The 4,029-nt window shown below is 44.7% G+C and overlaps 1 protein-coding gene across 1 annotated transcript; it reads left to right on the forward strand.

The window, feature by feature from the left end:
• The first annotated feature begins 3,245 nt into the window (after positions 1-3,245).
• LOC120098309 (60S ribosomal protein L23a-like) lies at positions 3,246-3,596 on the forward strand. Its single transcript, XM_039097382.1, has one exon. It carries the CDS (start codon positions 3,246-3,248, stop codon positions 3,594-3,596), a length of 351 nt encoding a protein of 116 aa, XP_038953310.1.
• Positions 3,597-4,029: the final 433 nt, after the last annotated feature.

Genomic DNA, 4,029 nt, shown 5'->3' on the forward strand with positions numbered 1-4,029 from the left:
ATTAAAATTCAGGCCCACTGAGTTCATCAGAGGTGGGGATGCTCCATGAAAGACCTACAGGATATAGCAACATAATGTCTCAGAGAAAATGACCGAGGGTCGCAGGGAGCTACTTAAGTTAGTGTCTCATAGTCAAGCTTTGTACCCAACCTTGATTCGTGGAGAAAACAGTTGATAAATGTTGATGGGCTGGGTGGTGGCAGTACATGGCTTTAATCCCAGCACTCAGGAGGCAGGGGCAGGCAGGGCTTGGTAGTTTAAGGCCAGCCTGGTCTACAAAGAGAGTTCCAGGCTAACCAAAGCTACACAGAGAATTCCTGTCTCAGAAAACGAAAAAGAGAGAGAGAGAGAGAGAGAGAGAGAGAGAGAGAGAGAGAGAGAGGAGGGAGGGAGGGAGAGAGAGAGAGAGAGAGAGAGAGAGAGAGAGAGAGAACTTTTCTGTGATGTATTAGACCTTGCTTTTGTGAACCCACCAGGGTCGCCTGACACTTGCTGAGGCCATGATGACAGACTGTCAGAGAGCTTCCCCAAGCTCATCCTGGTGTTCCCACTATCTGTTATGGGATGGTGGTCCAGATGTTGCCTTGTCTTGTTCAACTTCTCAAAAGGGTTTTGTTATGTAGAGGACATAATGCTAACCTCTGAGTGTGTTGTGGATTTGGCGAGCCATTATAGAGACATACAGTTGTATCTAAAGGAAGTGGGGGAATGAGATCAATCTATATAGAGTAAAAGGACCAGGCACAGCTGTAAAATTATTGTGTATTATGGTCTGGTAAGATGTTTATGATACCTGACAATGTTACTGACAAAATCCTGCAACAGCCTGTTGCTTTCGCTGTAGCCACCAGCTATATATAGCCTTTGAACATCTGGTGACTTCTAAGGAAGAGAGACACTGGGGTAGTGGGGCACACTGTTGATAAGCCTGTCCTGTAAGGATCTTAGCCTGCTCAAAGGTTTCTTGAGCCATTCTGTCCCAATTCCATACAACACTCTTTATCAAGTTATCTAGAGGATGAACAGCTTTGGGGTATGAAAGTCGGCCAGTATCTCAAGAGCCCCCAAAAGGCCTATCGCTTCTTCACAGTCACAAGCACAAGCCGATGCGGGATTTTGTCTTCCTGAAGCTATTCTGATTTGTTTGCCTTTCCGTATAAAGATCTTCCCTGGACGGTGGAATGCTTCGGTTTTGGGGAGGGAACTATGTATGAAGCAACCTTGCAAGGCAAGCTCTGGGGATGCTCTAAGTACGGCCTGGAAGAGGGAGCATGTGGTGTGTGACAGCTTTACACGACCTCTCAAGTCAAGGCTTTAGAAGCAAGCTGAAAACTGGAGGCCATACATGCAAAGAATTCAATCTCCCCTAAGATATAACTTTATCTAAAGCTTATGTTTGAATTTATTTAGGCCTCAAACCGTCCCTTACGCTGTCACTATACCATATGTTCACTGAGAAGTGGATTCTGCCATTAGTACAAAAAGCCAAAGGACTTAGGTAAAATACTATTTCGTCTCTCACCTACCAATAGGAAGGACTACAAACATGGTGGCAAGGACTCCTCACTTGAATGAACTAAGATAGCTCCTCTCCACGGGGCCTAGATTGTAATTGATGGCAGTAGCAGTGAGGTGCAATGAACCTCCACAGAGATCACATGCATCACTTCCCCAAGCATTTCATTGGCTGTACCACAGCCTTACCCAGTGGCGCTAGTCTGCCAAGTGCAGCCTGTTCTTTGGACTGTGTGAAGCCCTTCAAGTCCTCTTTGCCGACTTTCAGTGTTTCTTCTTAGCAACACTGTTTCCGTGTCTTCGTTGTTCTCTTTTCTGAATCCCAGCATCACCAAAACATCCACGTTCAGAAGTAATCATAAAGATTAGCAGAAACAATGTTTCTTTCAGTTAACACACCCCGCTCCAGGGAATAAAGATTGGTGAGCTAATATTAACTGTATAAAGCATCTTTAATTTAATAAAACTGCTTTGGTTTGATTTTTAAGGAGGGAAGGGTCATTCCACCTTTTCTCTTTACACCAGTGGCTGACTTAGCATCTGAGAAGGTACACACTGGGCTAGATACTTACTACACAGTTCTCAGGCTCCTGGCTCTGACTTCCGAATTAACTATACTCTGAAATTCTGTTTTCTACAATACGTTAACTAAGGTCAAATGGCCCCATATTGAAGATTTAATGGCTGGTCTGTTCCAACAGCTGCCTCTTAGCCATCGAATTACAAGGTGGCTGGGTTCATTAAGATTTTCACACACAGCTAACTCCTCAAATTGTATCCCATGCTTCCCTAAGAATTTCATGCGCAGGGCTAGTCTGGCGAGCCACGGTTAGAGCAGAGAGCCAATCTGTCGCCGTTTGTTTTCCCAATAGACAAAGAAGCATTATTTTCCAGGTTGATGAAAGCTGGTCATTCGAGCCCGGAGCCAAATTCCAGGGTGAGGTCATGAAGATCAGCCACGGTGAGGTTCGTCGCCAAAGGCAATGGGGAAGAGTCCAGCTTTCTCGGCTGAAAGACACATTGCCAAACCTTCAAGTTGAACTTTGGGAGTCTGGTGCATTTTTCCACGTTGTCCTGTGCAAATTAAAAATAATGGAGCTAAGTGTGGCTCCGTAAGCACCGGCCGTGAAACCGGCTTCATGCTTCGATGTCCTCTAATTCCTGCAGAGCTGAGTTAGGGCAGACCTCACTTGGTGCTGCTACGCCCCTGAAAGCCCCTCCTCCTCAGAAACCATGCTTACCATTTGAAGCTACACTGTCTGAGCAAAGTATTTCGAGGAACACTTGCTTCCTTTCACTCCTCCCTTATTGAAAGTTCCACCATTAACTATTACATCACCATTCGTTTCCTCATATGCTACACGAGTGACTTCATTTTTATAAAAATATCTAGCCTGTGTGTTAAAGCAACTATGGATTCCTGAAAACAACATTGAGTCTGGTCATATAAGTGTGCTCCAGTCTAATCTCACGGACTGAAAACAAAAGGCTAACTCATGAAAGAATTCTGAAAGAAAATAGCTTTAAATGAAATTCCTTGCTCGTGTGATATGTAAAAGAGGAGCTGGCAACCGGAACAATTAACAAAAGTCTTTTTTGTTTCTTTTCTTTTTTTCGGAGCTGGGGACCGAACCCAGGGCTTGCTCGGCAAGCGCTCTACCACTGAGCGAAATCCCCAACCCAACGTAAGATTTTTAACAACAAAAAAAGTCTTTGCTCGTTTCACCAAGATGGCGCACAAAGTGAAGAAGGAGACTCCTGCCCCTCCCAAAACTGAAGCCAAAGCAAAGACCTTGAAAGCGAAGGAGGCGGTGCTGAAAGGTGTTTACAGCCACAAAAAGGAGAAGATCCGCACGTCGCCCACCTTCCAATGGCCCAAGACCCAGTGGCCCAAGTCCCTGCGGCTCTGTAGGCAGCTCAAATATCCTGGAAAGAGTGTGCCCAGGAGAAACAGGCTTGACCACCACGCCATCACCAAATTCCTGCTGACCACCGAGTCAGCCATGAGGAAGCTAGAGGACAACACGCTTGTGTTCACTGTGGATGACAAGGCCACAAGCACCAGATCAAACAGGCTGTGAAGAAACTCTATGACATTGATGTGGCCAAAGTCAACACCCTGATAAGGCCTGACAGAGAAGAAGGCATATGTTTGCTTGGCTTCTAATTATGGTGCTCTGAATGTTGCCGGCATGATTGGGATGGACATGGCTAGTTCTAAATATACACTATTTTTCACACACACACACACACACACACACACACACACACACACACACGTCATTCCTCATGGGATAGATTATTAATCCATGAGTTCTTGACCTTAAAATCAAGCTTTGGACTAATGGTGTCTCTTCTAACCAACAAGGCACTAGAATTGGCTGTACCAAAAAATTTTGTTTTAATTAATAAAAATTTCGCTATGCCTTGAGATACCATACATTCAAAATGAAATAATTGTGACACTTTTAAAAGTCCAATTATGTTTGGGCAATAACAAAAATAGTTGCCTTT

This window comes from Rattus norvegicus, chromosome 18, assembly GCF_036323735.1.
Source record: "Rattus norvegicus strain BN/NHsdMcwi chromosome 18, GRCr8, whole genome shotgun sequence".
In the NCBI taxonomy this organism is placed as follows: domain Eukaryota; kingdom Metazoa; phylum Chordata; class Mammalia; order Rodentia; family Muridae; genus Rattus; species Rattus norvegicus.

What these genes read in the sequence shown, in the direction of transcription:
- LOC120098309 (XM_039097382.1), top strand. Translation starts at nt 3,246, where the DNA reads ATGGCGCACAAAGTGAAGAAGGAGACTCCTGCCCCTCCCAAAACTGAA.